Source organism: Pteropus medius, unplaced genomic scaffold, assembly GCF_902729225.1.
Source record: "Pteropus medius unplaced genomic scaffold, Ma_sr-lr_union100, whole genome shotgun sequence".
NCBI classification, from domain to species: domain Eukaryota; kingdom Metazoa; phylum Chordata; class Mammalia; order Chiroptera; family Pteropodidae; genus Pteropus; species Pteropus medius.
In genome coordinates, this window is record NW_024340692.1 from 16,606,315 (window position 1) to 16,627,646 (window position 21,332).

A 21,332-nucleotide genomic window follows, 5' to 3' on the forward strand; every position below is an offset into this window, starting at 1 on the left:
ATCTGTGTTCTTGTAGAGCCAGGCTTGGCTGGGCAGAGTTCCGGCCCTTATCCCCTTCATGTCCCATACTCTGCCCACAGGAGTACCTTTTGGCACTGACACAGCCAGGCTGTCTTACACAAACTCGGACCTTCTTTCTCTAGTTGTCTGCTTGGCTGGCTCCTTCTCCTCTGAGCCAGCTTAGCAGTCACCTCCTGAGAGAGGCCTTCCCTGACCACCCTGATTACAGTGGTCCCTCATCCCTACCCCTCACCATGCGCCAGCACTGAATATTGGTTTCACAGCCTGTAGTTAGCCTGTGTGTCTACCCCAGTAGATAGTTCTGTGAGGATGGGGTTTTTGTCTGTCTGCTTCACCCTATATCCCCATGGCCATTGTGCTTAATAAGAAATCTAGGTCCTGAGTGAGTTCTTATGGTTTCTCTTTTATTTTTGTCTTAAATTTCTCTTACTTGTTTTTATTCTCTAGAAATTTGTAGTCTTCCCTTTTTAACTTCAGAGTGGTTAGGGAGCATTTTGGTGGTGGAGGTTGGGAGGGGACTGGTTAGTCTTTTCAGGACCTTTTGAGAGGCAGGATGTTTTCATTTTGAGTTGTCACTATGCCAATTTAGCAAAGTTGCTGGGATGTTGTGAATTCTTGATTGTCCTGAGGTTGTAGCTTGGGCGAGCCAGTATGTACATAATGTCACGCCATCTGTGTTGAAGTATTTTGAAGTTCATTACAGATACACTATAGTAATATGTGAGTATCCAGGTTGCTGAAGGGAGCCCTCTGATCAGTCCTGCATTCAGGCTATCTGGGCCCAACAGGCTATAGTGATCAAGTTCTGAATGTGACTACGAGAAAACTGCATGAACCATGAATGATTTGGAGCAAGAGGGGAGAAGATTTTAAATGAGAGAGCATCTTAAAATAGATGCATTGTCATGTGAAAAGTTGCAGAATAATATGTATGGCACCTGTGTGTGTGTGTGTGTGTGTGTTAAAAACCTGGGGGATCATACATACATATTGCTAGTTACATAGAAAATTTCTGAAAAGATATACAGAAAACTGTTTACAGTAGGCACTTCCATTGAGCGCAGTGGGAATGGGAAGGAGGGAGACTTTGCTTTTCCACTTTATATCTGGAGAGTACATAGGTCGAATTTTGTGAAGAGGAAGCTATTCTAGTTTCTTGTTTGGGTTTGGCTACCAGTACCTGCAGTATTCAAACTCTTTTGGGGGTTGGTTTATCTGCCTTTCTGTCAGTCTTGGTGAGAGGCAGAGCCCCACCTCCAGCTGTGGAAGCTTCTGAGGCCAGACGCTTGCACTTCTGAATGCCAGCTGCGGGGGAACCTGTGACCTCCACCCACTGACCTTCCAGCCCAGGACTCAGGCTGGAGCCATTGATGCAAAGTAGCCGGACAACTTAGAATTCATTAGGATAAAGAGGCAACCAGTGTCCAAGGCTGGTAATCAGGCACCTGTTTCTCCAGTGGCATGACCTTGGTAGAGGTCCCAGTACCCAGCTTACCTTGGCTCCTTCCTGGATTTCTGAGCCTGGTCCCTGTGGATTCTGCGAGCTATCTGATAGCCTTGCAAGAAATTCCTTTTCTGATTAAATAGCCCAACTTGGTTTCTGTTGTTCACAACATAAGAACTGCTGTAGGACTGTGATTTTTTTTCCTCCATAAATGTTACTTTTATGACAATTTTTAACAAACGACTTCAAAAATAAAAAAGATTCACTTTAAACATTTGATCATTTATGGTAACTCACTTGAAGAACAAGAAATCCAGTGAGTGCTCAAGTTGGATTGATTAGTGGTGGTGAGTACTTGGAAAGTGTTGGTGGAAGAAGATGGGGATGAGGGTGGGTGTCTGGGCTGGATGGTGGTGGGATTGGGTCTTACTAGTTGTAATTTCTCAATGAGAATACCAAAAGGTCACCTCATAGAGCTTTTTAAGGAAGAGAAAAAGAATAATTTATAAACGGATAGTGTGTATTAGCAAATTCCTGCATGTCGATAGAGGGGAAAGAGTGTAGATTTGAGCCACACCTGGATATGATTGGAGTCCCTTAATTAGTTGTAAAATTTGAGGCACAATAAATAAATCACCTCTCTGAGACTGTTACCCATTTATTTTATGTCTATATCTATAAAATATATTTACATATGATGTATATACACACATACAATGGACATATATCTCAAACCTACATGGCATATATATATACACACACACACTATATGTCATATATCTCAAACACGTCACTGTAATATTGTGACATTTTATAATTTACTAAATGCCTTTTAAGAGGAAAAAGATCTTTTTATATTTAAAAAAGGGGAGCTCATTGGCTCTTCTTACTTTTATTAAAAATAATAATTAGACCTTTGTTCATTTCTTCCAGCATCCAAACCTGACTGCACTCTCCAAATTAATCATTTTAAACTCGTTTCTAGTTTTGATGCTCCTCGTGGCTGTCTCCATCTTGCTGAAGTGAGGGATTTGTTACACTGATGCTCCCCTACCTATCCTCCCCTCTTATTTTTGAAATTATTTTTATTTCTCCTATTGATAGCTTTATAATTTGAAATAATATTATAAACTTCTACTTCTTAATCCATCAACTTTGGATAATATCTTTTGACTTAACTTTGTGTCTTTCTCCCTTCCACCTCCCAATTTTTTATATTGTCAGTGTTTCAGTATTTACATTTTGCTCTTTAACTATATTATGCCATTCAAACTTTGTCTATAAATTGCTTCTAAAATAGTGGAAATCAATAAAAGCATTTATGTGAATGTGATTGTACTAAGATGTTAGAATTGGTTTCTCTATTTCCAGATTTACCTGAGGCTGCAAAACAGCAGATGACAACAGCTCCCACGTTTCAGTGTGTGTTAGACTAAGCAGGACTTACAGAGCTCCTGGGTGAAAACCAGTTTTGCAACCTTTAGCTAATCTCTGTCCCCAGTCTATAAAAAGATTTGGAATTAAAGAGACAAATGTTTTCAAGAAAGTTACTAAGTCCCTGTGGCATTTTGAATTCCACCTCCCTACAGGGAGGGGAGAGGTGCTTAAAGATAAGTATTTGGAGAACCTGATATGGACCCCGCCCGTGGTGTTTGACTGAACTGGTGTCAGGCATATGCCTGGGGGAATTTAAAGGCTGGTTGAAGTGCCCTGTGGCCTCAGAGTTAAAGACTGAAGTTGAGAAATAAGTGCTTTCACAGACCAAGCCCGAGATGCAAACTTCCTGCTGACCATATGGGCCCTGCAAGAGAAAGCAGACCTGGGTGAGCTTAGATCCTGCCCTGGAGAGCCCCTTAGAGGAGTGAGGAGACCACGGCCTGCACTGCTGGATGCCCAAGTCAAGGGAAATGCAGACTCAACAATAAGTATCTCGGAGGAGCCAGTGGAGGCCCCATTCGGGGGAGAGTCCTCTGTGAACATTTGCTGAGGCCGAACTTCGCTGCCCCTTACCGTATTTACCGTCATGCCCTAGCCTCTCCCTCACTCCCTCCTCTCCTAAATGACAGAGCTGTGGCTACAGGCTCAGGAAAAGTGGACACAAAAAGTAGAGAAATTGAGAAGGTTGCATCACTCCTTTGCCTTTCTCACTGCAGGCTTGCTTGCTCTCTACAGTAATCAGCCTGATAAAGGAAGCTGAAATTTAAATGAAGTTCCCAGTTTTGGCTGGGACACAGGTATGGATATTTTAATTACTGAAATGAGACTTGGGTGACTTGAAGTGACTGGAGGATTTTTGTATCTGACATTGACCAGAGAAGTCATAGGTGTAGTCCCAAATTTCATCCAAGGGGTCAGGAAAAATGAGCCCTATGAAGTGGGCTTGATTAACATTGAGGAATAGAACAAAGTGGTTTTCTGTTGACCCTCATGAGTCCTGCTTGTTCAAGGGATCAGCTAGATTATTTACTGTAGAATCCAGAAGAACGGTCAGCTTTAGAGAGAAGGAACTGTAACTATGTGTCACTCGAAGGAGGGCAATTTTGAGCAGCCAAGTCAAATCTATTATTTTTCTTATTCTCTATCATTTGTTCAGTAATATGTCACATTTTAATTTGCTTCAGCTTTGGACCATTACTCTGATAACTAGATTTATATTTTTCCTAGAGTTTCTAAATAACTCTTCTCTTTTTCTTACTGACAAAAAAAATACCTAATCTCAGAGATCATCTAGCTGCTTATTTTTTTAACAGCTTTATTGAGATAAAATCGACATACCATAACATTCATCTATTTAAAGTGTACAGTTCAATGGTTGTTAGCATGTTCACAGACATCCGCAAACGTCACCACGATCTATTGTAGAACAATTTTGTCACTCCCAAAGGAAACCGTGTACCCACTGGAAATCATTCCTGATTTCCTTCCAATACTTCCAGCCCCAGGAAACCTCTAATACACTCTCTGTCTCTATACATTTGCCTATTCTGGGTAGTTCATAAAAATATAATATGTGATCCTAAGTAACTGCTTCTTTCATTTAGCATAATTTTTAGCACCATATTTTAAAGGGTTATCCATATTGTAGTATGTAACAGTACTTTTCCCCCTTTTGATTGTTGAATAATATTCCACTGATGGATATGCCACATTTTATTTATCTGTCCATCAGCTGATGAACGTTTCTACTTTTGGGCTACTATAAGTAATGCTGCTACGAACATTAGCGTATAAGATTTTTTTGTGGATATGTTTTCATTTTTCTTGGCTGTATGCTTAGAGTAGAATTGCCGAGTCATATGGTAACTGAGTTTAACATTTTGAGGAATCGTTTTCCAAAGTGGCTGTGTTATTTTATATTCCAGCAGCGTAAGCAGGTTTCAGTTTCTCCATATCTTCGCTAACAAGTGTTATTGTCTGTATTTTTTATTATGGCCATCTTTATGGGTGTGAAGTGGTATCTCATTCTGCTTTTAATTTGATGTTGAGCATCTTTTCATGTGCTTATTGGCATTTGCATGTCTTCCTTGGAGAAACATCTATTCAGATACTTTGCCCAATTTTAAGTGTGATTATTGTCTTTATTATAAGTCCCTTTTCAGATAAATGATTTGCAAATATTTTCCCTCATTCTGTGGGTTATCCTTTTATTTTTTTGATGATGTCTTTTGAAGCGCAATGGTTTTTAATTTTGATGAAGTCCAGTCTATTTTTCTTTTGTTGCTATACTATCATATTAAAGAAAGCTGGTCTAAACCAAGATCGTGAAGATTTACTCCTATATTTTCTTCTAAGAGTTTCATTGTTTTAGCTTATACCGAGGTCTGTGGTCCATTATTTGATCTCTTTTATTTTGAAGACATGTCTTTCTTTGACAGTGAGAAATTTTTTTTCATTTCTTTGATTATTTTCCTTGCCTCAATTTGCTCTGCTCTTTTTTTCTAGAACATCTAATAATGAGATATTGGACCTCTTGAATTGAGCCTCTTTGCTTCTTAACTTTTCAAAGTCTCACATTTTCTATCTTTGTCTTTTTTTTTCTATTCTAGGTATTAAAAAATTTTTTTTCTCCTGTCATTCCATTGAAGTATTTATTTTGAGAATTTTGTATTTTAATGTTCAGGAATTCTGTTTTGATCTTTCATTTATCCTTTTTCATAGCAGCTGTTCTTCTTTTATGTATTTGTAATTTCCCTTATCTTTTTGAAGATACATATTAGATACTTTAAAATTTTTCTTTTGCATTTTCTGAGTAATCTATGTTTTTTTCCCTGGGGGTACAAGTGGTTCTGGTTGACATCTTGGTCCTTGTTTTTTTGTGCTGTTTGGTTTTTGAATGTCTATTGATCCTTGATTGTTCGTTCTAGTTATGACTGAAGAACTAGGTTGGTAATATTTGTAATGTTTGCAATAATTTGTAATAATAATAATAATAATAAACACTTAACTAAGATGCATGTATTAACCCACTAATCCTATGAGATATTAGTATCCTCATTCTGAGGAAACTGAGACACAGAGAGGCTAAGTAATTTGCCCAAGGCCACTAGCTAGAAGTGGCAAAGTTAGGGTGCAATTTCAGATGGTCTGTTTCTAGAGTCCATGTGCTTAATCACTGCATTGCTTGTGTGGGACTGTTTCCACAGCATCCTTGTTTGTGAAAGCTGGGAGCTCTGTGCAGGTGAGTGGGCCTTAGTGATGGATAGGCTTTATGTTAGGGTGTGCTCAGAAGAGGCAGACAGATGACCCCACTCTGCCAAAAAGAAGACTTGACTTTGCGACAAGGAAGCTTGCACCCCCCACAGATTATCCCGCTATTTTAGAAAGAAGTCCACTAGGATTAGCTGGTAGACAAATGCTTCTATTCCTTGTTACTTTTGCGCCTTCAAAAATCTCCAGTATTTTTTCAGTGTTTTATTATGGAAATTCTCAAACTTATGGAAAAGTTGAGTAAATAATACAACAAATTCTTGTGTACCTCCCACTTGGATTCAGTAGCTGTTAATGTTTTGCTATATTTGCTACGTCTATACATAAATAAGATATGATATATTGAACTATTTCAAAGACTTCATGATACTTTAACTTTATATGCTTTAGGAGGAATCTCCTAAAAATAAGACATTCTTCTACCTACCCATAATAACATTATCATCACTAAGAAAATGACCAGTAATTTCTTAATGTCATCTAATATTCAGCTCATATTTAATTTTCCCCAATCACTCCAAAATGTTGTATAACTTTTGCTTAATCAAAAAGCTTTTCAACTAAAATATGGTTTGTGGATATTTCTATATGTTTGTGGATATTTCTAAGTGTACAGTTTAATACATTATCGAAAAGTGAATACACCTGTGTAACCTAGTTCTTTATTTTAATCCAAGACCTAATCAGTGTTTAGTCATTTAATTTGATTATTGTCTCATTAATCTTTTATATTCTGGAATACGCTTCCTGCTACTTTTTTTTCTTATTTCAGGATTCGACTTTTGAAGAGATGAGTCAAATTAGTGCTCCTTCTTGTTCTCCTCTCTCTCCATTATCTCTCTTTCCCTCTCCATCTCCTTCCCTCCTTTTCTTCTTCCTTTTCTCCTTCTTCTTCTCATTCCTTTCTTTCTTTTCCTTTTTTTACTTTTTCCTCTTCCTCTTCTTCTTTTTTTGTGGTAAATTTCCAATATACTCCTAATCTGAGAGAAATACTACAACCCCTTGTCCCCATTGCCCAGCTACAATAATCATTAACACATGTTCAGACTTGTCTCATCTACACTCCTAACCATTTCTCTTTTCCCTTGCCTTTGGGTTGTTTTGAAATAAATCCCAGCCCTCACAACATTTCATCCTTAAAGATTTCAGTATATATTTATAAAAGACATATCTGGGATCTCAGCAAGGGTTGTTGACTAGAGCATGAATATGTGATCTTCCCATGTAACATCCCCCCAGGCATGGTGGGTAGGTTCTGAGAAGGATTGTCTCAGACAACTGTTCAAGAGGCCCACGTGGCCCAGGCTTCTTGTAACCTCAACTTATATGCCCCAGAATGTCACTTCTGCCACATTCTGTTGGTCAAATAAGTTCCTGAAGCCAGCTTAAAATCAAGAGGAGAGAAATTAGGAATTGGACTCCATCTCTTTTCCTTTCTTTCTTTTCTTTTTTGTTTGTGATTTCTGAAAGTTGTGGTAAAATATACATGTAGAATTTATTATTTTTACCATTTTAAAGTGTACAATTCAGTGACATTAAGTATGTTCATAACACTGTACAGTCATCACCATTATCTATTTCCAGAACTTTTTAATCATCCCAAACAAAAATCTATACCCATTTAACAGTAACTCTCCATCCTCACCCCCCCATTAAACACCATTGTACTTTGTCTCTCTATGAAATTAACCTCATATAAGTATAATCATACAATATTCATCCTCTTATAACTAGCTAATTTTAATTTGCATAATGTTTCCAGTGTTCATTTCTGATATAGTATGTGTCAGTACTTCCTTTTAAGGCTGGATAATATTCCATTGTATGTGGACTTTACCTCTTGATATGAGGAACAGCCTGTGAGTACAGAGAGGGAAGGACTTGATGGTGGCCATCTTTGGAGACTTCTCTTTGAGTAGCAGATTCTTCTCAAGAGCTGTGATCTTCATTACTGGGGAGTCATGATATCTGACTCTAACTTGCTGAACCTTGAGAATCTAACAGCAGTGGAGAAGAGGCCAGAAGCAAGAAAAGATCACAAATTAGAGAAGTACAAAGGAAAGGAGAAAAGAATAATGGAGTAAGGAAAAGTGAAGTCTCAAGAATCATAGATCTGCAATTTCATTTAAAACTAACTTTCTGCTGCCTTTCTTCAAATCCAAATTTACTTTTGCCACCTTATTCCCAAGGAGCATAGCAGACCACATTTCTGACCCTTTCACCTTGTTTGAATAGCAAATCTCATGTGTCATGTCATCCTCTGATTATTTCTTTTGAGATTCACATTAGAATGTTTCCCTCCTCGTAGTAGCCACATTCTAGTGAGAACATGTTAATTTAGACGTAGCAGAGCTGTCTAAGTTATATGGGGGAATTATGGAGCCAGACACATCCTGAGGGCATCCCCCCGCCCCCCCCCCTTTTTTTTATTATTATGCCTGATTGCTTGGGTCATGAGAAAAGTCACTTTCTTGAGAAATGAGGAGCGAATGTGTTGAAAGGGAGCCCTGGGAGACTGAGGATCTGTAAGAGAATGGGGGAAAGGACCCCTGGCAGGGTCATATTTCTTTTTCACAAGCAAGGGCCTTGAAAGCACTTCTGAGATTTGTATATTTTCATCAGGAATTAGTAATTCTCAGTTACTCATCTTGAAGCTCTTTCCAAACTGAGGAAAAATTGTGACTTACTCTGGTGAAGAGAGGAAGAATCTTTTCACTCCTGTTGAAAAAGGAATTGGAAATAAATGTTATTATATTTTAAACACTATAAAATAAAGAAAACCTGGGGACAGCCATAACACGAGTAAATCTGACACTTAAACATCTTTGAGAGGAAAGAGAGACAGCTGGTTCTGTTCACAGCAATGGGCCTGTGTTTGGCTTGTTGACAAGGAGAACCAGCCTGGACGTCAGTAACACATCTGCCAAATTTCTGGGAGAGGTTTAGAGGGTGTCACGGGAGTGAAGCCTGGGAGTATGTTCTCTTGGGATCTAAGGATTAAAGGCACACAGACAAACCAAGTCAGAGCATGTATGAGCTCCCGAAACAGGTTCAAAGCAGCAAGAGTCTGGGCTTTGTGAGTGGTTGTGATTTATTATGTTTTGTTGGTTGCTATGGTGCTGGGTGGTCAGTCAGAACATTCATTTTGCTAAATTACTTCAGAAAGGTTTGAGTTTGGTGTCTTCAATTTTTTTTCAGTTCATTGCATTGTGTTCAGATATCTTTGCTCATGATTCTACATTTTCGTATTAAAATACTTCCTCGAGCTAAATTACAATTATAAATGTTAAGAGTAATATATTTTTAACTTTATTAGAAACTGCCAGTAGTTTTCCATAGTGGCGTACCATTTTCTAATCACTTCTTAGACTTTCAATCGGTCCTGTTTTTAGCCTCACTATCGTTTCCAGATTTATCTGCGGCCACCCATTCTGAACATTTGGAGACTTTGAGGAGTTAATCTGTGGAGTTTTGGCTTTCCTCATTGCTATTGTAGGATTCAGTTTTCTCAGGACCACTGAGTCAATTCACACTTGCCCGTCAGCTTTCTAGCTCCTAAAATTTTGTTGCTGTTTTCCCATTCTCTCTGTCTTTATGGATTTCTGCATTTTAGTAGGTTTTCAGGAATAAGTAGAACAAAATGCTTATGTTCAATTCACCATTTAAAATCTATTCAGTTTGAAGCTACTCTATTTTCATACAGTTATTGGAACTATTTATTTATTTAAACATGTGTAGTTGAGTTTCCATTGCATCTTGAACTTGGAGCAGTAGGGAAGTAAGAAGCAAAATAAAAGTCGTTAGGCAGTAGGGAAAGGTCAGCCTATTTAGAGAATGAAATCTTGTATCAAGAAAGACATTCAACAATACCAAGCTGTGATAGGCATAATTATTTAATGATATTATGTGATAGGGATTATGAGGGGCTTTCGGCAAGTAGGAATAGGCAAATCGAAGGTGATATTTCTTCTTGATAGCCTCAGATTCCCCAAATATTCTTTTTTGGGTCATTTAATTGAGATCTGGAATGGACTGAAGGCATGATTGCAAGGAATCAGAGCTGCGGTGAATTCCAAATACTGAATTGAATAACATAATACCTTTTGCATCAAGCCATCTGTATATAAGTATCATAAAATCCTCATGATTCAAGTTAGTAACAATAAAACCAAAAGCATGAAAGGCTTAACTCATGGTGCCAGTCCTTGTGAGAGGATCAGCTTTTTGGGTCTTAGATTTTGCATCTCACCCTTTAATAGGTGGATTTTGCATCTTACTCTTAAAAGTCATAAGGTGCAGTGGGACAAGCCCTCTACTTTTTTGGTCCTACCATCTTTCATGTCTAAAATGCAATTTATAGAAAGACATTTCTCCATCAACTCTGAGCTTTTCTGTTTTTCGATGTCAAATCCCAATGATGACTTGACCTCAGTAGAATTCAGGAGCTGTAAGCCATGATGTTCACCTCACCGGGCAGGTGATGATAAATTTGAAATGAGAGCAATAGGAACTAGGCTTAAAGAGCAGGAAAAAACTTAGGCTAAATATAAGGAAAAATTTAATAGAGAAGTTGTATTAGTCAAGGTCCCAGCAGGACACAGATGATACAATACAATTACAACTTGACAAGAGGTTGACTTAGGGCATGTTCACAAAGGTTGCACAGGGTGTAGGGAACACTGAGGCCGTTACTATCCCTCGGCCTGATCTGAGAAGAAGAAGCAGTAGGCAGAATCTAGAAGTTGGAATCATGTCCAAATTTCCTTGAGAGGGCCTGTGACTTTCCACTGAGGGACATAGCCAGCTTTAGGCGTCAGAGAAGGAACCAGAAACATACCTACCCTAACCTTGCTCTTCTTCATCCCCATTGGCTGAACTTAACTAGAGACCAGAGGGCAAAGGAGCCTCATTCACTGTATGATCTCACACTCCTGCCCTGGCAGCTGGACTTGGGATTTTCTTTTTTACTTTAAAAATATATATATAGTAAATGTAATTTATATAAATCCCAGATCATACGTTAGCTCTGTTTTGTCAGTTGGATATACTCATGTAGTCAATATCCCAAAGGAGACATAGAACATTTTTATCACTCTAGAAAATTTCCTTATCTCTTCCTAGTCAATCCCCTAGTCATTCCACAGTTTCCTTAAAACAAAAAAAAAACAGGCAACCATTCTTCTGATTTCTATCATTATGATTATTTAGTCTATCCTTCAACATCATGTAGGTGGAATCATACAGTATCTGGCTTTTTTTACTCAAAGTCTTCAAACTTCATGTTGTTGTGCATCAGTAGTTTGTTCCTTTATATTCCTGGAAGTATTCCACTATTTGAAAATGCCACAATTTGTTTATTTAGTTTCTTGTTGTTGGATATTCGAGTTCTTTTCATTTTTGGACTAATGTGAATAAAGCTGCTGTAAACATTCTTCTCTAAGTCTTTTTGTCAGCAATTGCCCTTTTTTGGGGGGGGGTCTATTCCTAGGAGTGGAACTGAGGTCATAGGGTAGGTGACCTTGGCTTTTTTGCATTTTTAAATAAAATTTTTATTTTAGAATAGTTTTAGATTTACAGAAGTATTACAAAGATAGTACAGAGAGGTCCTATATACCTCACACCCAGTTTCTCCTATTGTTGACATCTTACATTAGTATGGTACATTTGTTACAATTAATGAACCAGTATTGATATATATTATCAACTAAAATCTATACTCTTCAGATTTCCTTAGTTTTAACCTAATGTCCTTTTTCTGTCCATGATCCCATCCTAGAATACCACATTACATGTAGTTGTCATGTCTGCTTAGGCTCTTCTCAGCTGTGACCATTTTTCAGACATTCTTTGTTTTGGATGACATTGAATTCTTGTCAAGTATTTTGTAGAATGTACCTTAATTGGGATTGTTTGTGTTTTTCTCATGATTAGACTGAGGTTATTATGAGTATTGGGAAGGAAGATCAAAATGCCATTTCATCATATCACATCATATCACATCAAGTTGAGTTTTTTGTAGAAGCAAAAATGCCATTTCATCATATCACATCAAGGGTACATGCCATCAACATGACTTATCACTGATGTTGACCTTGGTCACCTGATTGGTGTTGTGTTTCTCAGGTTTCTCCACTAGAAGGTTAGTCTTCCTCCCCTTTTCTTACTGTGCTCTTTGGAAGGAACTCACCTTGCGCAGTTTACCCTTAAAGAGTAGGGAGTTGAGGGTAGAGTATTTCCATAAATTATTTTGAATTTCTCTGCATGGGAGGTTTATATTAAAATTCTTAAGAAACCAAAAAGCAGTTTTCTAAAGCGGTAGTTCCATTTTATACCTGGACAGGCAATGTCTGAGAATCCACATGCTCCTCATCCTCACCAATACTTGCTGTTGTCAGTCTTTTAAATTTTAACCATTCTTGTTGGTGTGAAGTAATATCTCATTGTGGTTTTAATTTGCATTCATGATGACTAATGATGTTGACACCTTTTCATGTGCTTATTGACCATTGCTGTATCTTCTTTTGTGAAATACGTGTTTGATTCTCTTGCTCAGTTTTTAGTTTGGGTTATTGTCTTTTTATTATTGAGTTGAGTTTTTTGTATATTCTGGGTAAAAGTTCTTTGTTTAATATATACATGAAATACTTTCTTCAAGTCTGGGGCTTGTCTATTGGTTTTTCTAATGGTGTCATTTGATGAGCTGGATTTAAGATTTTAATGATGAGATTTGGGGTCTGGTGTTTGGTAATGGGCCTTCACACGTTCTGTATCTTATGCTGCTAAGTTTTCATCATGAAGATTAGTGATATGCTGGTGGGCATAAGGATTGTAAGCACACTTTCTTTTCAAGGCATCTGATATTGCATTAAAAGAAAATTTCCAAAGAAAAGTTGAAGGCTTCCTCATTGTGACAATAATTGTGTTGCTGGGTGTGGAGATTTCAGATATATAAGGTCTCTTTGAGTAGCAACTGCCAATGCACAGAAGAAGCCCATGTAAGAAGACAACGTTCTGTCCTATGCCAGCTATGCACTCTCATTTTCCAAAAAGCTTTGACGTGATTATGAATAACGCAGTGCAAGAGGGGACATATGCTGCATGCTGGTCATGTCAAGTCCTACAGACACTGAGGAATCGAGCCTGGGAAACAGTAATACAGCAGCTGCTGCCAGCATTTTCCCCAAGATTTGATGACAGGTTGCATAAGCCTTTTAAATATTAACAAAAAATGGAGAGAAGCAGAAGCCAGACTCCTCTTGGAGAGGAAGAAAGAATTCCTCTTAGGAAAAGTGGCATCATGTGATATTAAATATTGACTCATAACATGGGTCTGGGAGATGCTTTCAGGGCTTCTTGAAATACTAGCAATAAAGAACAAGCTTTCTCTGTTAGAGTTCATGTATGAACTCATTTGTCAGCCAATTCTGACAGATCAATCTAACTGAAGCTTTGCTTGGTTCTAACACTGATAATGGTAATTCCAACCTTTTATATTTGCTTTTGTATTTGTAATAAGGTTTGATTTTGGTAGTAAGCATAGTTTCCACATTGAAAAGCCTGTATAGGGTCTAATTTACATCAAGTATTGGCTTCTAAGTTGATATCTGTCAATTCTTAATTTAGGGTAATACTTGTAATATTTAACTTTGGAGAAAAGTACACAGAAGATCATTATACGCTTATTCTTGCGTACCTAAAGTGTTCAGAACTATAAAAAGATTCATTTTTATTTTCACTTGGATACTGTGATTTCTGGCTAGTAATGGCTCTGAGCTCCTTGACTTCCCCGGGTTCCACTTATATTCTAGAATTCTCCATTTGTCTACTTACCATTAATCCTGCAAAACTCAGAAAAAATAATAATGGCTTAAGGAGGAAATAGCCACGGCTTAGTGTAAAAGGTAAGAGATAAAGTCAGAACGCCCTTATTTGCAAAGAGGAAAAAAAAAAATAGGGACATGAAATTATTGAGAAGACTTGAAATCACATGGCATTCCTGAGCACATTAAAACAATTCTAAACAGTGAAAAAAAAAAAAAATTCGGACACTAAAAACATGGTTCTGACTTTTTTTTTAAAAGTTCTCTCTAGGAAGAGAATTTGAGTTTGTTTTATTGAGACAAAACTCTTGAGTTTAGTTGTTGTCTTTTTCTCACTGCCATTTTCTTGCTATTGCAGGTAAACCTCTTTGTGCTGCTTTCTGTGGTGTGTGTCCTCTTGAATTTAGCTGGATTTATCCTAGGCTGCCAAGGGGCCCAGTTTGTGTCCAGCGTGCCCAGGTGTGATCTGGTAAGCCGTCCTAAAACATCACTGTACACTGAGGCCATCCCTGGACTGTGTGGCTTTCCTGGGGTGCCAGCAGGTGGCTGGCAACATCCAGCCCCAGGCAGAGTCCTAAAGTGTAACCTCAAGTCAGTGGAAGAAAGCTGCTTGCTAATTATTTTACTCAAGTTGTCAATTATTTTTTTCCAAAGCTGGGGCCAACCAGCAGAACTCCAGAACCATGGTAACGTACAGTTAGTGAATGGATGAGTTAGGTGTCCACAATCAGTGTTTGTTTGCTCTCATTTAAAGAGGAAAAATGGATATTATCAGAATACAGGTCAGCTATCCTTTATCCTCAGCCTTGGGAGGCCAGCCGTGATTCGGCATTCAGAGTATTTCTTATATTTAGGAGATAAATGTGAGGTATATACTATTCATTCTGTAGCACTCAGTGGAGTCTGGGATAGCAGCTATAATAGAAAGTTGGTTTCCAGAGGTTTGGGGATTTTAGAATTGTATATGAGGTTGTAGACCTTACCACCTCTGAATTTTTTTTTTCTAATTTTTAATCGTGGTATAATACATATAACATAAAATTTATCCTAACCATTCAGTAGTGTTAAGTACATTTGCATTGTTGTGCAACCAATCTCCAGAACTCTTTTCATCTTGCAAAACTGAAACTCTCTACATATTAAGCAACAACTCCCCATTTCCTCATCCCCCAGCCCCTGGAAAACACTCTTCTACTTTCTGACGCTTTGAATTTGACTACCTTAGGTACATCATATAAGTAGAATCATACGATGTTCATTTTTTTGTATGTGTGTGACTGGCTTATTTTACTTAGCATCACGTCTTTAAATTTTACTCACATTGTAGCGTGTGTCAGAATTCCTTTCCTTTTTAAGGCTGAATGATATTCCACTGTATGTATATGACACATTTTGTTTATCCATTCATCCAACAATGGACGGTTGTGTTGTTTTCTTTTGGCTATTGTGAATAATACTGCTATGAAAAGAGGTTTACAAATATCTTTGTGAGACCCTGCTTATAATCCTTTGGGGTAGATACACACAAGTGGAATTACTGGCCATTTCTAAACTTTTTTAAAGGGTTTCTTAGTAACGAATACCTCCATGTGGAACAAAGCAAAAAAAAATTTTTTTAAAAAGGGACTTTTTAGAAGTTGTACTAAATCTCATCTATTTGGATCTCAGTTAAGAAGCAGTCTCACCTTTTTGAAATCGGCAGGGCAAAGAAGGCCGTGATAAAGCACTTGCAGTGGGACTCAAGGACCCTCCCAGACAGGAAAATGCTTCATGGATTCCTTAAAACCTGTTGCTCTTTCTTAACAACCCTTTTATGGATTTTTGGATTTTTACCATTTCATTACTTAACGGCCTGAAGTTATGGAGTCACAGTTCTTAGAACCTTTTCTGGCTTTTAAGACCCTCTGCGATTCACCCTCGTCCCACCCTTTCACTGCCGCAGCTGACACTGCCTGTAAGTGAGCCAAAGCCTGCTTGTCATCACTCAAGCTTCTGCCCTAACTTTCTTAGCAATGCTGTCTCTGCCCTCAGAATTCCCTACCCCTTACTTCCCTATTAATCCAAGTGTTATCAGTCTTTCAAAGATTATCTCCTTCAGGAAATAGTCCCTGATCCTCACAGAAGATAATCTTCCAGAATGCTTTATCTGTACATCTCCTAGGCATTTATCCTTTTCTTTTTGGGGCTAAAGATATTTATATATCTTTCCTCCCTCTTCTTCCAGGCTGGGATCTCCCTGAGGACAGTGTCTGGTTCTCTATTATCTAGGGATTTTTCAGCAACCCCCTAAACACTCCTTCATGTACAGAGAATTCCTAGAACAAAAATGTGAACAAAGTTTGGTTTTCAAATTACTAATCACACGGCAAGTTAGAAGGGGCAAATTGAGTAGACACAGGCTAGAAGTGAAAAGTCATAATATATGGAAAGACAATTGGTCAAAATTATATGCAAGACATGGTTCTAGAGGCTGCAGAGCGTAGAAGGAAAAGTCAGACATCATTTCTGACCTGGAAACTTATCATGTAGCAAGAGGAGTAGGATATGCATGGCAAACACTTGATCAGTTCATGGAGGGGATGAATAAACAAAGCCCAGCTGCAGAGTGAGGAAGACTGATCAGCTACTAGAGTGAAACACAGAGCTAGGGGACACAGAAGAAGGGCCTGTATCCATGGGAAGATGGGGAAGACTGGGGAAGCCTGGAATATAGGTATTTGAGATGCACTTTGAACAGTGAGTAAAGAAGGGAGTGGACAGAAACCAAGAGAGCAGAGGATTTGGAGGATAGTGGTGGGGAGTGAGCCTAGTGGTTATATCACTGGCAGCTCTGGATAAAACAGAAGCCAGATTGCAGGGGCTAAGAGTATAATATAATCAACTTTTTTGAGAAATTCTGTCGTTTTCTACCCTGGCTGCCCAATAGAATAACCTACAGGAACTTTTAAAAAAATACCCAAACTCAGGCTCACATTCAGAATTCTCTAGAGTGGGGGCCTAGACATGAGTTGTTTTTTTTCCCCCCCAAAGCTTTTAAGTGTATTTTTAATTAATTTTTTTCTCACCATAAAACCAACTCTGTGATAAATTCATATTATATAATTGTAAAAATTTGGGCAAGCCATAAAAGTATAGGACAGACTTTAAAAATCATTTGAATTCTTACTATTCTGGGATAGCACAGTCAACTACTTGACAATTTTTTACCTCATTTCTTTATGCATAAAAACACATAATTTTCCCTCAATGGGACCATATCATAATTGTGTTTCATTAGGGAGACTATTTGACAAATTAAGTCTTTTGGGGAAAGGGGATGCTCTCCTTTCCTCTTCCCTGTCTACCCACATTAGTTACCCCAAATCCATGGTAACAGGCTGGGAAGTTCATGTTCATGTTCTCATACTCATACAATCTTACATAAATGTGTATGGGGTGGGGTTATTCATAATTTAGTTTTCAAAAATGGGATATATTGTGTCTAGTTCCCTGCATATTGTTTTTCTCTTACTTAAAGCTATAGCAGTAACAGAGCTATTTCTTTGCACAGGTTAGTTCTCTATTTTCTTGTTCTCTGTGGTGGTTTGGGTTTTGGCCACTAGAAACAATGCTGCCTGCAGAGCATCCTACATGTCCCCGTGTGGGCTTTTGCCTAAGTGGGTTCGGCTCCCAGGACAGCGATTGCTCTTCAGCTTGTCTTATATTTTTGTTACACATTCAACCATTTGATGACTCTATTTTTTAAAATTGAGGTTAAATTTACAAACATTGAAATGCACATAAGTGTGCATGTGCAGTTCATTCCGCTTTGACCAATGTATATTTTCATCTTGACAAATACACTCATGTGTACACCCCAGAAAAGATCTAGAACATTTTCAGCACTTTAGAAAGTCCTTTGGTGTTTCCTCTCAGGCAGTTTCTACTCTCTCACAGGCAGCCTTTGTTCCAGTTGCTTTTACCATAGATTAGTTTTGCCTTTTCTTGACCTTCATGTAAATGGAGTCAGATAGTATGTACCTTTTTGCATCTGACTTATTTTGCTCAGCATGAAGCTTTTGAGATTCATCTATGTTTTTGTTTTTATATCAGTTATTTGCTCTTTTTTTTTTTTTTTGGCAGAGCAGTATTTCACTGTATAAAAATGCTACAGTTTATTTTATCCATTCTCCTGTTGGTGGACATTTGGGTTGTTTCCAGTTTGGGTGTATCATGAACAAAGCTATTGTAAATATTTTTGTATTATTTTTTTGTAATAGTTTTTTTTGAGGGGGCATGTTTTTATTTCTCTTGAGTAAATACATATTGGTAGAACTGCTGGGTCATGTGGTAATTGTATGTCTAACTTTATAAATAACTACTAAATAATTTTCCGAAGTGTTTGGGGAATAAATATTTTTATCTTAGAATGTTTTGCCATTTCCTTTAATAAATGGCTTCTACTTACATTTTCACCCGTCACTCTCCACCAGCAACAAGTGATAAATTCATATTATATAATTGTAAAAATTTGGGCAAGCCATAAATTTTTGCCATTCTCATGGGGCTGAAGAGAGATCTCATCCTTACTTTAGTTTATAGTCCCCTAATTGCTAAAGATGGCGTTGCCATTTTTTCGAAAATTTCTCAGAAGATTTTAATGTGCAGCTCGGGTTGAAAACCATAATACTGAGTATTGATGAGAGGAAGTCTCAAGAGGGTCCGACGGCTTCAGGGAATAGTGTCAAGATTGAAGAATAGATGTTTTTCACTTAGGATTGGGCAGACTTGAACAGATTTGTTTGCAGATAGGTTAAAGAGAATGATGATAAAGTAGAATACATTTTAAGAAACATTGCTCAGAGGTAGGATTAAGAAGAGAGGTGAAGAATCAGAAACAGGAACTACAATGAACACAAAACACATAGTTGCCTAGAATAATTCTGTAGAGCCTCAGGGCTTCTCGTATCATCTGGGCACAGTAATTGATATTCATTATCATTTGCATAATGATTAAACTTTCAAACAGTCTTGTTTAAAGGGATTAACCTTCACTCATTTGGAAAATTTTGCCATCCAGACTGGCTCACCCCAAAGATATTTCATATATTTAGATGTCTGGTGTTGTGTGAATAATACAGTCATGTATATACATCCCACACAGGCCTGGTTTCTCCCCTAACGAAATGCCTTGTATCAAGAATGGACTCATTGTGGGAAGGAAGACTTTGTAAGATGACACCTCTTCTTACCTGAGGGAGATAAATTCCTCAGGTAAAATCTTGAGGCTTACACAGTACAAGAAATAGAAATTACACTACATCATGTCAGAAAATTGAGCTTGGTTCCTGTTTGGGTAGAAGGGGGCCTTGTGTACATGAGCAGACTGGAGACATGTGCAGAATGTATTATCTCTCTTAGCTGCTTCTTTGTTACTGCTAAATAGTGCTCTAAGTATTAAAACAGGAAGTTCTAAGCTGGAGATTTTAAAGGAGGAAGCCCATTGGGAGTAATATTTACCTGCTGCATTTAGCCCAGTGCAAGGACTGTTATTAATTATGGAAGAGGGGCCAAGAGAAAGTCAGTGATCCCCAAGAGAAAGGAAAATTTCCTACCTGCCTAGACCCTGCCTAGAGAAATTCTGTCTGAATGGCCACAGTAGTTTTCCTTTAGAAGGCAAAAATCTAGTACAGATATGAGCAGCAGAATTCATCTTAAAAAATATGAGACAACGGAAGAAAAATTCAAATACAAACAGCTTTGTGTCTGTGTTCAGTGCGTGAGGAGGGGAGTCGTGGATCTAGGTGTGGGGACATTGCTGAGGTAATGTCCATGAATAAACCAGGAAAGGACAGAGACCAAATGGAAATGAACTGGTAGACTATGGAGTCCAGCAAAGTAACTCTAGTTACAATTCTTTGTATCACAGGCAGAATTTATATCAAAATATGGGCATCACTGTTTGATATGATAATGCATCTCTTAATGTGGTTTAAGGACAAAGAATAAAAAAATGTTACAGAATCCTTGGAGTTCTGGAAAAGGTAAAACTAATCTATGTAGGAAAAAATCAAAAACAATGGTTGCCTCAAGGAGGGTGTGGACAGGGATTGATGGAGAAGGAGCATGAAGAAATTAATTCTTGTGATAGAAATGTTTTCTATGTTGGTAAAGGTTTGGGTTATACAGGCGTATGTGTAGCTCAAAATTCCTTGAACGGTATGCTTAAGATTTGTATATGTAAAATTTATGTGTATGTATGTAAATTTCATCTCAAAAAAAGAAAAACCACAACCAAACCAAAAACCGTTGTGTAATCCAGTAGTGGAATTTTTTTCCTTTAGCTTCCTAGTCAGCTTGTATTATAAGGAACTAAATTTTCTCCTAATTTGGAAAAATGCATGAAACTTATTACCATGACTAGAAGGTAAGAATCTTAGTAAGAAAAAATTTTTTTCTGTTTAGTAACTAAAGCATTGTAGATGTTCATTCTTAAAGATTACTGAAGAATTTTGCAGTTAGTGAAGTCAAAGCTGCCTGATTAATTTAACAAGTATGAAAGAGGCGTGGCCTTTTTTTTTTTTAGCTGAGACGGAATAGTCAATTTCAACAGCTCAAGCAGCAGAGCAAGCAAGAACAAACCTCTGCCCCCAAATTATGGGTTTGATGAGCCATAATCAGGTGTTACATATTTTCACAACCTAACTCAAGAGGAACTTGGAAAAGTGACCAAAAGTTTGCAAAGCATCTCACTAAAATATATATGAGATTGCTCATCAGTGATGTTATCACTTCAAAAGAGAGAGCATTGAAGATGTGAACTAAGAGATCTCTTCAAGCCTACATGGTTTAGGGCTACTCTCACCAACTAATTATACTTCATGCTTCTTAACAGGCACATGGTAGATTGAACTGTCTTGCCCTCTTGGAGTTTGGTGGGGCATTATGATTTGGTTTGGCAATGATATGTGAGCTAAAGTGATGAGTGTCATTTCCAAGAGGAAGATTTAAGCTAGAGTTACCCAAGATTTAGCAAATAAAAACACAGGACACCCATTTAAATCAGAATCTCAAATAAACAGCCAGTAGTTTTTTACTGTAAACATGTCTCATGCAATATTTATGACATATACTAAAAAATGGTCTGCTATTGATCTGAATTCAAATTTAACTGGTCATCCTGCATTTTATCTGGCAGCCCTACTTTAAGTGCCAATGTGCAATTCATCTTGTGTTTTCCATCTCTCTCTGGCATAGTGATTATCAATCCTGAGATGGTAGATGCTCCATCAACCTGGGTCTCTAAGGAAATATGATGAGCAGAGTCTCCTGCTGACCTGTAATGGACATGCAGATATTTA

At 37.8% G+C, this 21,332-nt stretch overlaps 1 protein-coding gene across 2 annotated transcripts in view; it reads left to right on the forward strand.

Moving 5' to 3' along the window:
• ENTREP1 (endosomal transmembrane epsin interactor 1) overlaps window positions 1-21,332 on the forward strand; it is a 50,302-nt gene that overhangs the window by 12,436 nt on the left and 16,534 nt on the right. Inside the window, exon 3 of one of the 2 annotated variants that reach the window (XM_039837334.1) lies at window positions 14,351-14,461. The exons of the other annotated variant lie outside the window; for it this stretch is intronic. Coding sequence (XP_039693268.1) covers window positions 14,351-14,461 — 111 coding nt within the window. The remainder of the gene's footprint in view (window positions 1-14,350; window positions 14,462-21,332) is intronic. 2 annotated transcript variants of the gene reach the window in all.